The 12177-nt window shown below is 36.9% G+C and overlaps 1 protein-coding gene across 9 annotated transcripts in view; it reads left to right on the plus strand.

The window, feature by feature from the left end:
• Positions 1–12177, plus strand: part of MCU (mitochondrial calcium uniporter) — a 219457-nt gene that overhangs the window by 155444 nt on the left and 51836 nt on the right. For 5 of the 9 annotated variants that reach the window (XM_045196003.3, XM_045196005.3, XM_053922445.2 and 2 more), the window contains 2 exons: positions 3855–3924; positions 10228–10350. In XM_045196003.3, coding sequence (XP_045051938.2) covers positions 3855–3924; positions 10228–10350 — 193 coding nt within the window. The remainder of the gene's footprint in view (positions 1–3854; positions 3925–10227; positions 10351–12177) is intronic. The other 4 variants (XM_024561152.4, XM_071221234.1, XM_071221233.1 and 1 more) reach the window with 1 other exon arrangement.

The raw sequence follows: 12177 nt of genomic DNA on the forward strand, positions 1-12177 counted from the left end.
GGAGGAATAGCCTAATAGCTGTGGCCTTCTGCATCATCCAAGTATTTTCTGCAGAGGAATGCTCAAGCTTAATGCAAAATTTGATGCAGATACGTTGCTCTACTCAATCATTTTGAATGCAACAGCCACACAGTAGACATGCTCACTCATCAGCATCTGCTGCCTCTACTGACTAGTACAGTGAAGTCGTCATTATTCATTCCAGTCCACTCTCCTTGGCTGCCAGGTTACATCGATGTAACACAAACAGTTCTTGTTATATTAACAATGGCTGGACTTTTTTGGACAGGCCTCAGTGTGTTGTGTTAATAAATATAAATAGGCTGAGCTTACCTAATAGAAAATCCCAATTAGATCACAAAGAAAACTATTCAGTCATTCATAAAAACAAAGAAACTCAAGAAGAGTAAAAAAATTAAAGGACAGGTAAAGACATAACTTGCACATGCAACCAAAAAATGTATGATCTTAATATTGGACAAGACAACTTAAAAAACATTGCATTAGACACAGAGAGAGCGAGCAAGTGTTGCATTAGGAAAAAGGACATACAAAATCTGTATGAAGAAAACTTTAATATGTCTCTCAGGGATACAAAGACTTAAATGGAAAGAAGGCTTTTCAGTAAAAACAAAATCATATGGATTTCAGTTTTCCTTATGTTGGTATGGAAAAAAGCTGGCATGGAGTTAATATGATCTCAACTTAAAACAAAAAACTAACATTTATTGAGCATTTAATTGTATGCCAGCACTGTTTTAAATGCCTTATACACTATGTATTACTTATTTTGTCTTCACAGCAACTTCATGTGGTAAGAGTTAGTATTACCCTTTGTCCATTTTTCAGTAAAGGAACTGAGGCATAAAGAGGTTAATGAACTTGCCCAAGGTTGCAGTTAGAGTAAGTTACTAAATCAAAATAAGAACTCTGATACAAAAATACCATTAACAAAGTGAAATACCAGGTAAATTTTGTAACATTTTGTTGACAAAGTTCTTAAATTTAAAGAACTTTTACAAAATAATACTCAAAGACCAAAAATGAAATTGAAAAAATTGGCAAAGCATATAAGTACTTAGTTCATAGGAAAGCAGATATAAGTAATGCTTTGACAGACAAAAATGTGCATAAATCCTCAGTGGTCATACAAAAAAATGCAAATTACAACTGGGGAAATTCTGTTCGCCCAGACACTGCAACATACATTTGGTAATACACTATTTAGGAAGGTGTTGGGAACCAGATACTCATTAAGGGAACAAGAGTATAATTTGTAGGTATGTAAATGCATATAACCTCCATGAAAAACAATTTGTTAATAGCTTTCAAAATGTAAAGTATATATAACTTTAACTGGCACTTTCCCTTGAAGTATTTCAACCTCAAATATCGGTACCCATATACAAGGATATTCACTCTAGTATCATGTATTTTAATAACCAAAGATTGTCAGTAGGTATTTGTAAAGATGTACCATATAATTCCATTTAGTCACTAAAAACCAATAAGATACGTAAAAAACAAATGAGTGAGGGGACCTTGGCATGCTGCTATATATGTTTTTTAAAACCTCCCCCAATACATAAATGCACAAACTGTGTGTATAACACTGCCTTTGATTGGATACCCAGAGTTAACCTTTGGAGAGAAGAAAGAGTAGCTGGACCACAGGGATAGGAGGAAAACCAATATTAAGTGTAAAACATGTAATTTTTTACTTTGTTTTTCTACTTTTGAATTTTATATCATGCACTTGTCCTATTTATTCAAAAGAAAGAAAATAAACATTTTAAATAAAATCATATTGCTAAGAAATACCTAAATATCCTACCTAGCAAATTGAGACACGAGAGACTGATGTGGCCCCAGTGGAAATGAGTTTGACACCCCTGGTATAGATGATGGGCAGCATTGAAGCCTGGGTGCTAATCCTGATTCTGATATGTGACTCTTAGTAAGTCATTTTCCTTCCGTGGGTCTCAGTTTTCTCGTGTATAGAATAAGGCATTGGACTCATCTCCCTATGTCTTCCAGCATTAGTTTTCAAACCAATTCATAGAGCCCAAGTATTCTTTCAATCCCCTTATGGGTCTCAAGCAAAGGATTGGGATCGTAGGGTTAGCCAGCACACCAGTCTTAAACCAGAGCATCCCTGGACCTCTGAGTAAGATTCAGTTTAAGTGTTTTGAAACTTTTTTTAAAAAATTTTTATTGTTATTCAATTACAGTTGTCTGCCTTTTTTCCCCATCTCTCTACCCCACCCCAGCCAAACCCACCTCCCTCCACTGCCTCCACCCTCACCCCCTTGATTGTTTTGAAACTTTTTTTTAAAAAGTTTTTGAAAGTCACAGTCCACAGTAAAGTCACCGTACATAGGAGTGGGCAAAACTAGGTTTACAGTGGTAAGTACACAAAGCACAGAGTTTACTGTTGTATTATTATTTATTACTGTATTATTTATTTGTATTACCACTGTAAACCTACTTTTGCCCATCCCTATGTATTAACTTAAAGATAATGCCACTGTCAAAACACATTACTGTGTCATGATCAACTGTGGAGTAAGTCTCAAGTAATTTTAAATGATTATTTACATTTTTAAATAAATGCCAACTCACATTTCTGTATGCTCTCTGTTGGAAGGAGGTGGGGGGTAATGATATTCACATGAAGGATGTAAAGTCAGTTTTGCTCCACAGCTGGGTCAAGGCGTGTGCTGTTGCAGAATCCTGAGTGACCTTTCTTTGGACTGATGGAGTGGAATGTAATATTTGGCTCTGAGGCTAATACATTGGTTTTTAGTCAGTTAATGCCTTCCTTTCTTACTCCTTTAGCATTTTGGGGGGCTGGGAGAGTAAAAGGCACAAAGGGATAAATTAAGCATATGGCAAGTCAGAAACAAATTCAGTATTCTTTCTGAAACTTAGTTTAATGTGAGAACCTGAATTTCAGACCTGAATGCACAATGACACTACTCTTCGACAAAATGTTTTCCTTCTAACGTTCAAAAGATGGTAGTGATTAAAAATTCAAGGAATGAAGTTGCCTGACCAAGTTTTTTTTTAAAGGAGAACAAACAGAAAGACTAAGTATTTACCTAATAACAGTAAATTCATGATACAGTTACTTAATAACTGCTGGTACTTAGCAAAAGACATTCTGGAAATGCAGGTCTAAAAACCAGCAAGAGGAGGAAGCAGGAAACTTTAGTTTACACTTGATAGCACTTAAAGCTAATATTAAGTGTTTTTAAAAGTAGATGAAAAAACAATTTGTGTGGTGTGTGTATACAAATGTGTTTGTATGAAATCTTGAAAACAAACCAAAATGTTCATTACCATGACCGTATTTTGCCGTGAATAATGCGCACCTTTGCCCAGATTTTTGAGGGGAAAATAAGTATACGCATTACACGTGGGTATAATGACTGCATACTGTGGATGTAATAACCCCGTGTACACTGCACACAAAAACATGGGTGGCACATTCTACATGGCAAAATTTGGTATTTTAGGAGGATGCGAGTTTGAGAGACTTTTATTTTCTTTATCTGTATTTTTAATTTTAATTTTAGAGAGAGAGGAAGGGAGGGAGAGAAACATCAATGTGTGGTAAACCCAGGCATGTGCCCTGACTGGGTTTCAAACTGGCAAGCCTTTGGTTCACAGGCTGGCACTCCATCCACTGAGCCACTCCAGCCTGAGAATCTTTTATCTGTATTTTTTTAACTTCTCTACAAAGAATACATATTACTTAGTATTCAAAAAGCTATTATTTGTATATATACACAGATATGCGTATAACATTTGTTGTTCTGTCTTGACTGTAGACGTGTCTTTGTATTTTGTAGGTGCAGCAGAGGCTCTCTTCTTGGCAGAATTTGGGTGTTGTTTATTGCAGTACCGTTGTGCCCTCTGATGGTGAGTTTTAGCAAATCCATTTAATCCATTTTTTCTGTCTGCTTCTTTCCCCTCTTATTAACTCAGGTTTCCCATCCGCTAATTGACATAAATTTATAAACTATACTCTTTTGCTTAAAATTGGCTGGGAGTCAGAAAGAGAAGGAAGGAGCTTAAAGAAGAGAAATAAAATTTGAATGAGGATCTAGTGAATTTAGAGGAGGAATTGGTGAGAAAAACTAATAGACCCATCAAGTTTTCATAGGTATGGAACATTACTGTCTAGTTTTTTTCATTTGTTTTAAAATTGGGGACATAGTTAATGGAAGATCACAGAAGCACCATCTTTGGTATTTCCTAACCATTGGGTCTTCATATATGGATAATAAACTTTCCAGCCCCTTCCTGGTATCAGAGCCTACATGGGAGCAATTCAAAGTTGAGACCTACTCCACCCCCTTGCTTGTCTTTTTCTTCCTTTAGGGTCAAGACTGTAGTACTCTTCTTGATGTGGAAAAGAATGAATAGATGCTTGGGGACTATGTACGGTCCTTTGTAAATGCCCGTGATGCTGCACACTGACAACAGGATCTGAATTTTGCTTGTTTTTACAATAGTAGAGGAGATACGTTTACTGCTCTTCTCATCATTTCTCTTACCCAGTATTGTGCATTTACAGTTTAGATGATTTGCTTAGGGCTGACTGTTAAATATATTTTATCTGTGTTGAGTTTAGTTTGATAGAACCCTAATTTCAACCTTATAAACATTAATTCTTAGAGCAGCCATCGAAAGAATATCCTCCAAACTTACAAGGACACCTGAAACTGAACAAACCCCCGGTGAACCGTGAAAGTCCTAGGATCCCCTGTATTTAATCAATAGAGATGGTTGCAGTGTTATCAAAATCCCCTCCCAGAGCTGTTTAGTTATCTGAATATATAAACAGTGTGTTCATATTTGCCACATTCTCTAAACTTGGAGGAAATATCCATTTGTGATTACTTACTTGTAATGTGGGAAAGTTGAAAGGAAAAATACTCCAGAATCAAAATAAGAAAACTAGTAACTGGCTTTCTTTTCTTATCTCTTCAAGACATAAAGAACTGATAAAGTAACATATGTATATAAATTAAAAAGCAGCACTCTGTACTTTTTTACAGCGGAGGACAGGTAGGTATGTTGGCCCCAGTCAAAACTCAGTATATGCGCAGATGCCAGTATTTCCCCTGTGGCCGAAAGCCAGCGCACCATAATGTCACCTCCCCATGCCACCTACTTCGTTTCCTCTTTGGCCCCTTCAAAGCGGTGGGTGGCTGTCACACTTACCCTGACACTGTCCTGGCCCATTGCACATCCAGCGGGGTGCTGTCCACATCTATGCCGGCACCGGTCCCAGGTCCTTGTACCTTCCTGCATTACCCCTACAGGGTAACATGACTGCATAGTCCCAATAAAGAGAGAATTTCTCTCCATGTAATGCTGCTATATACAGGTTGAGTGTATAATTTATCATCCACCCAGGACACTTTTGAGGGTGAAAGGGGGACAACCAGAGTGTACTAACAGTTTCAATAGCATAGTCTGTTTCTCGGCTTTTGCAGAACTAGCAGCATTTCAGTCAAAAATTTCTAGCTTTCATAACATTGTCTGAAATTGTTATGTATTGTCAGTATATATTAATATGTATCCAGTAGCTTATGTGTATTCAATATCAACTAAATTGTACTACAACAGTACAGTCATCTGCCAGTGGTTGTTAAAATATTCAGTCAATTCACTTGAACTAGTGAATTTATTTGGAAATTTATATTATTAATTTTAACACTTAATGCAGTTACTATTATCCTGTATACTAGTCTGCATGAAGATATTTCCATAATGTAACAGTGGTACATTGCACTGGCATATCTGTCTGCGTGTTATCCAAGGGCATAAATGCTAGTAGGTTGTCCCTATGTTGCATGAGGGACAAAAACTGAAAGTGTTAGGGTGTTTGGTGACACTGGCCGTGAAAGAATTCACAAAGAGAAGAAAGTGCAGAGAGTAAAGGTTTTATTTTCACCTCCCCAAGGGAGGGAAAGGGCAGGTGCAGAGATTTGTACCAGCACCAGCGCTGAGGGGTTAGGGCTGTGAGTTTTTATTAGGTAACTGGGCGGTTGTGGTCAGTTAGGCTGCAAAGTGCTCGATGTTATCTTTGGGTGCCGGGTTGGTAGCCATTGTGGTCTGGGGTGTGCTGTTTCACAAGTACCCAGAGCCTCTGCGCCCAAGGCGCTTCCAGTAATTTTCTAGTCCTGAGGATAAAGGCTCATAAAACAATTAGGGTCGGTCAGGCTTTATGGGCTCCAGTGAGCTCTGGGAAAGAGGGCCTGAGAAAGTGGCTTTTTGTCCTATTAGAAAGGATACATTTTTTTTAAAGAGTGGCTTCTAAATTTCCTACCAGTAAGAAAAGTAACTCATATTAGCTATCAAGAAATAGAAGCACAAAATTATTTGATTTAATGTACCAGTAACTCAGTGAGTGTCCCTACTACTACCAAATTATACATCTTTCTTATTTTGTATTTCTTAATTAATTTTACCTTAGTTCAGTATAGCATATGAGAAGACTCTGCTTAATACACAGCTACTTTAGTAGAGTTTAGCCACCAGTAGTGAACAGCTGCGCCGTCGTTTATAGCTCTTTGTGCTGACCACAGGTCATAGTCTGTTACCAAAAGAGGGCTTGACCCTATTTTCTTAAAAGTACAAAACCTAAAGTATGCACATTGTATAAGTATGATATTTATATTACTAGTATATATCACTAGTATATACTGCCCTCAGTAATTGCTTGTTAATAATGTGTTTGGCAAATCTTTTAGTTATGACTGTGATAGCTGATATAAAATATACAGATTATCTTAAATGTTTAACTTCCCTACTGAAGCAATCTAAAAGGTACTTATTTTTTGTATGAGTAATAAATACTTTTGAGGATCTGGTGTAGGTTCTAGATTCTTTCTCTAGAGGAAAATTTATATATACACATGGGAAATTTTATATGTGATTTCTTAATGACCAGACTCCCTTAAACCAACTCATAGAATCCCTAGTCTCATGGACCTCAACTCAAGAACTGCTTTGGGTATATTGCACACAGGTGCACGTGCACACACCTGTACCCACACTCCTGTCTCCCTTCAGGAGAGGCCTTGTGCTCAGAGGTTAAGATCTTTGGAGTCAAGCAGACCTAGGTTTGCATCCCATTTCCATCATTTAACCACCTTATAACCTTAGGCAAGGTAACTTTTCAAAATCTCTTTCCTTATCTATGACATAGAGATAGTATTATTACCACCTCCAAGAGGAAAAATGCACTTGCCCTGCAGAAATAGTACTTACCCACCAAAAACTCTTACTCTTTAAAGGGTAGTAATCATGGTAGTGTTACAGACCTCTAATCTAAAAGATGTGGTTTTGGGGTTCTCATTTTAATTTCTCTGTGCCCCAGATTCTCAAATGTAAAGTGACTCACTGTGAAATTTTTACAATTGTGTGATTTATAACCAAGGCCTTCAAAGCCTTTAGGTGTTCCTTTCTTGTTGATGGAAGTTAGGGATGAAAGTAATGCTGCTATATACAGGTTGAGTGTATAATTTATCATCCACCCAGGACACTTTTGAGGGTGAAAGGGGGACAACCAGAGTGTACTAACAGTTTCAATAGCATAGGCCGGGACATATCTTCACCTTAGCTACAGGGAAAGTGCCAAAGGTGAGCTAAAGTAAGAGCAAGACAAAAATGGCCTCTTCTGTGTGGCTTCATTTCTCTGCACAGAAATGTAATGCTATTCAGTTAGCTCTGTATTGTGAACTGTGGTAGAGAGTTGTGTTCATTTTGTAGTTAACAAAAAGTATGTAAGATTTCCTTACAAAAATTGTTTGAGAGTAAGTAATTTTAGTAATAGAAAGTTATTGGAAATTCCTGTTTAATAATAAACACTCAACTATTTAATTAATCCAAATATAATATATAAATTCTTAACCTAATCTCTATGGATGGTTTGGGGATCAGATATGTGCCCCAAATTTTTTCTCTTGATTTTTATCCTTACTTCTTCTTTAAAAGATTTTATTCATTTATTTTTAGAGAGAGGGGAAAGGAGGGAACAAAAGAGGGAAAAGACATCAATGTGTGGTTGCATCTCATGCGCCCTCTACTGGGGACCTGGCCTGCAACCCAGACATGTGCTGTGACTGAGAATTGAACTGGTGACCCTTAGGTTCGTAAGCCCGCCCTCAATCCACTGAGCAACACCAGCCAGGGTGTCCTGTTACTTTTTTAAAAATTCTTTTTTAATTTATTGATTTCAAAGAGAACAAGACATCAGTTTTGTTATTCTACTTAGTTATGCATTCATTGGTTGATTCTTGTATCTGCCCTGACTGGGGATCAACCCCACAACCTTGGTGTATTGGGACAGCTCTCTAACCAACTGAGCTACTCCGCCAGGGTCATTGTCCTGGTAGTTTTTCTAAAAAGCTCCATTGAGATATATTTTACATACCACAAAATTCACCTGTGGTTGTGCAAACATCATAAGAACCCAGCTTTAGACTGCTTGTTTCTCCTATAAAAATTCCTTTGTTCCTATTTTGCAGTCAACCCCTGCTCCTACCCTAAGCCCAGGCAACTACTGATCTACTTTCTGTCTCTATACATAAACCCTTTCTAAAAATGGCATATAAATGGTTCATACAATATGTAGTCTTTTGTATCTAGCTTCTTTTACATATCATAATGCTTTTGCGGTTTATCCATATTGTAGCATGTATTATAGTTCCTTATTTTTATTGTTGAGTAGTAGTTTAGTACTTGAAAATACCATATTTTGTTTATTCACTCACCAAATGAAAGGCATTTAAGTTGTTTTACATTTTGAACTATTAAGAATAATACTGCTGTCAACATTTGCTTGTAAGTCTTTGTGTGGCATATGTTTTAATTTCTCTTGAGTAGATAATTGGGAGTGGAATGGTTGGGTAATATGGTAAATACATGCTTAACTTTTTGATAAATTATAAAACTGTGTTCCAAAGTGGCTGTACCAGTTTGCATTCCCATGTATACAGCAATGTATACATGTTCCAAATTCCCCCTATCCCCCCCCAACACTTGGTATGGTCAATCTTCTTGATTATAGGCATTCGAGTGGGTTGTTTTCATTGTGGTTTTAATCTGCATTTCACTCATGACTAGTGATGTTAAGTATCTTTTCAGGTGCTTATTAACCATTCAACTATTTTCTTTAGTAAAGTGTCCAAATTTTTTTCTCATTCCAAAAAAATCACTATCTTTTTAGTATTGATTTGTACATGTTCTTTATTTTCTAGCATTTTTGAAATAGTTTTTGAGGAAAGAGAAGACAGTTTTTTTTTGAGTCACGTTGTGTTGTTAGTGGTCACACGCTTGTACAGAGCTGTAAATTCTGTACTTAGTGGCATCATACTGAGGGCACAAACACACCCCACACCATTTTTCATACCGACTTTTACAAAATATTAAAAAAAAGAAATGAAAGTAATGAAAGTCCAAAGCTGGAGCACAAAGCCTCAGTGTTTTAATGTGGTTAGAGTTCTCACCAACCTAAGTATGAAGTTGGAATGACTCAAACACCTTATACTTTTCCATTTTTGAAATATATTCTACAGTTTGATTTTTTTTTGTAAGTATAAGTTTCAGTTTGAAATTACCCAAATGTGGTTGAACTTGTTCCATCACAAAGTCCCTCCCTTTTTTTTTAAGGATTCTACAAAATTGACTTTCACATTGCCAAGAAAAGCAGCCACATGAAATTGGAAAGAACTTTAAGCTTTATTTGCTCACAGTATTTGAACTGGCTTAGCTTGGTTGGAATAGAAGCAGATTTATGTCAAATTTCAGATGATGTCATCTATTCTTGGATTGTGACATTTATTCCAATATTTTGAAGTAAGTTTTGAAGAAATTGGAAACTATCCAATTTCCTCCCACAATGCAATTTGATGAAACTGTTGATAGTGCTCTGAGGAGTTAGTTTTTAGTTTTTATCTGATAATAATAAGCAAGTTGACGCAGGCAAAGAAAAATCCTGAATATGTAAGATTTCTTATGGAAATGAGAAGGCTGTTAACATTATTAATAACTAGTATCATGTTTGAAAGAGTGTTAAATTTCTTTGCCACAATAACTACCAGAAAAAAATTTTTTTGACACTGAGGAAGATCTTGTTACTTTACTTTCTACACAAATGATGAATCTTCCAAACCTGGCAACATGCTTCTTTATATTACTTTGAAGAAGAGAGGAGCTTCACCCACCGTAATAATGCATTGGTCCCCCCCCACCACCACCATTGGCATAAACTGGCTGGTACTGAAGACTCTTCCAACAGACCCGAAGAAAGCCTTGCCTGCTACCAAAGAAGTAAGCACTATCATGACAACAAGATTTAATAAGAAAAAGAATCAAAATAGAAATTTTTTTGTTTGCTTGATTAAACATTGGACAGGAGTTTTTCTTTTTAAAAGAGGAGAAAGCTTAATATGAAGAGTTTAGTTATGGCTTGATTTATTTGGGGATACCTGGGGCTTTATGAATGAGTATAGTCTTCCAGTTTAAGACCTTACAGTTGTAATTACTGACTTAGTAGAAAAATCATGAACTATTTTAAACAAGCTATAGCCCTGAAGTAGGCAATTAGAAATAGACAACAATCTAAATTTTCCAACTGCTGGAGGAGTCTCTCTGTGTGGTGGTCATGGACAGAAAGCCGTGTCAGTTTCTCTGCAAGAATTAAAATACAGAGCTCTTGAAGATTATCTCCACTAAGAAACCTTAAAACTAAAGCTTGGATTTGTAATCTTTTCATTTTGATATTGATCAAAGCAGTGACCTGAATTCAGTCCTACAAGTCTCAGAGAATTCTTAGGTTCCTTGCACATGCCTAGCAAAACTTCATCTGGCAAAGTGAGCTCTAGAAGTTGTGATCGTGTTTGTTACCACATTGTATGAGCACCTTTCTTAGAGTCTCAGAGTTTTCATGACTTCTTTTCATCAAAACAAAAAGGCACAACCTTTTATTTTATTTGTATCATTTTAATTATTTTTTAATTACTTTATTGTTGTTCAATTACAGTTGTCTGCATTTTCCCCCCACCCCAGCCAATCCTACTTCCCTCCCCTGCTTCCACCCTCCCCCTTGGTTTTGTCCATGTGTCCTTTATAGTAAGTAGTTCCTATAAACCCTTCTTCCCACTGCTCCCCCCCTCCCCGCTTCCCTCTGACTATTGTTAGATTGTTCTTAATTTCAATGTCTCTGGTTATATTTTGTTTGCTTTTTCCCTTTGTTGATTTTGTTCCAGTTAAAGGTGAGATCATATGGTATTTGTCCCTCACTGCCTGGCTTATTTCACTTAGCATAATGCTCTCCAGTCCCATCCATGTTGTTGCAAAGGATAGGAGCTCCTTCTTTCACTCTGCTGCGTAGATATTTTTTATTTTGTTTTTATGTTTTATTTTATTCTATATTCTTCCTCATCTGAGGACATGCTTATTGACTGGGGAAGGGAGGGGGACAGAGAGGGAGAGAAGCATCAATGTGTGAGAGAGAAACATTAGTCCATTATGCGAGGGATTGGACCTACAACCTAGGTATGTGCCCTGACCAGGAATTGAACCGTCAACTTTTTGGGTTACAGGATGATGTTCCAACCAACTGAGCCATGCCAGCCAGGGCAGAAAGCCCCGACCTTTTAGATATCAAAGATGATATTTAAGTACCATGTTCCAAAATAATAGCAGTCTTGTAATTGAAATGTTCTTTTATATAGAATTAAAGTTTATTTTGTTTTAATTTTTAGTCTTGTTTTCATTGTGGTTTTAATTTCATTGTATCTTTAAAAAACAGCAAGTAGCCATTGATTTTGCTTCAAAAAGAAGAAAAATGCTTCAATTTTTGTAAACATTGATTTTTAAAATATGCAATATAGTAGTGTGCTCAGGTTGCCATACCAAAATATCATAGACTTGGTGGCTTACTGAACAAATATTTATTTTCTCTCAGTTCTGGAGGCTGGCAGTCTGAGATCCGGGGGCCAGCATGGTCAGGTTCTGGTAAGAACTCTATTCCCAGCTTGCAGATGGCCACCTCTCACAGCGGGGAGTGGAAAGAGCACTTACTCATACAAAGCCACAGTCCTAGCAGATCAGGGCCCCACCTTCATGACCTCATTCAACCTTAAAGGTCCTGTC

The sequence above is a fragment of the Desmodus rotundus genome, chromosome 4 (assembly GCF_022682495.2).
Source record: "Desmodus rotundus isolate HL8 chromosome 4, HLdesRot8A.1, whole genome shotgun sequence".
Lineage (NCBI taxonomy): Eukaryota > Metazoa > Chordata > Mammalia > Chiroptera > Phyllostomidae > Desmodus > Desmodus rotundus.